A 1,120-nucleotide genomic window follows, 5' to 3' on the forward strand; every position below is an offset into this window, starting at 1 on the left:
AGAGCAAAGAGGGACGGCCGCCGCATGGAAGGGGCGCTGAACCATCCCGGATGGTGGCTCCCCTGCCTGTCTTCCACTCTCGTCCCCTTTGCGACGCCGCACGCCCCAGGGGCGGAGGAGGCGCTCTTACAGTCCATGCGCATGCGACACCCATGGCCCCCGATGACACGAACACACCCTTGAAACTTCTACCACATGAGTCATGACACAGATCCACAACTCACACACAACCCCCCTTCACTTCTTTTGCCAATATCAAATGGCGACATAGTTACGCAATTGATCTCCAGAGGAGGGCCTGGCACTGTCGACGAGGGCGATGACATCGCCAGAGCCGTCCGCAGCCGCCCCCGAGACGGCGCAGCAGAGAGTCTCGCCGTCGTCTTGGGCGGCGTCCGAGGCGAGCGGAGGGGCGGCGACCGAGCCCCAGCCGCCGTGCAGCCGCATGTCGATGGGCTCGACGTGCGACGCGGCGACCGAATAAATAAATAAATACAACGGACATCCCAAGCTAGGGCTGGGTCGAGGACAGACACGTCCCCACCTTTGCAGGATTTTGCAAAAGCGAGGGGGGAGGGCGCATCGCCGCGCGGAGAGGGCTGGGCACAGGGCACAGGGGATCTCTCTCGCATAGGATACGCACTCGGCGGCACGAGGGCAAGGCTGGGCGTCCTATGTTTGTGCTCCCCCCCGGACCCCTCGCTCTCGGGCACTAACCATCTGACCACTCATCGACGGGGCTTGGCGAGCGGCCGCGCTGCGGGGCAGGGCTGGTGAGAATGGGCTCTGGCCACTCGCCCGTGCGGTTGTAACCCCGCATCTGTCGGACAGAGGCCTCGACCGCCCCTCGCGGCAAGCTCTCGAGCATCTCGAGCAGCTCGCCCGCCGCCATCGCCGCCTCGAACTGCTCCCTCATGCCGAGCGCGCCGCATACCCTGCGGACCGCCTCCTGCTGCACCTCGTCCGGCGTATCGGTTTCATAGCCGGACGAGTCAGCGGAGGCGGCCCGCTTGGCGGGCGGAGAGTCGGGCGACGGCGAGCGCGACTGGCGCGAGGGCCCGCTGCCGCGCGCGGACAGCGCGTTCTTGTCAACGAGACGGGGTCCAGCATCGGCACGGCC

At 66.3% G+C, this 1,120-nt stretch overlaps 1 protein-coding gene across 1 annotated transcript; it reads right to left on the minus strand.

Annotated features, from left to right (window-relative positions):
- Positions 1–255: 255 nt before the first annotated feature.
- On the minus strand, positions 256–1,110 carry EMIHUDRAFT_259995 (hypothetical protein; the record flags this gene model as incomplete). Its single annotated transcript, XM_005793183.1, has 3 exons — positions 256–511; positions 726–1,009; positions 1,099–1,110. 3 exons carry the CDS (start codon positions 1,108–1,110, stop codon positions 256–258), a joined length of 552 nt encoding a protein of 183 aa, XP_005793240.1.
- Between the last annotated feature and the right edge of the window lie 10 nt (positions 1,111–1,120).

The sequence above is a fragment of the Emiliania huxleyi genome (assembly GCF_000372725.1).
Source record: "Emiliania huxleyi CCMP1516 unplaced genomic scaffold EMIHUscaffold_10210, whole genome shotgun sequence".
Lineage (NCBI taxonomy): Eukaryota > Haptophyta > Isochrysidales > Noelaerhabdaceae > Emiliania > Emiliania huxleyi.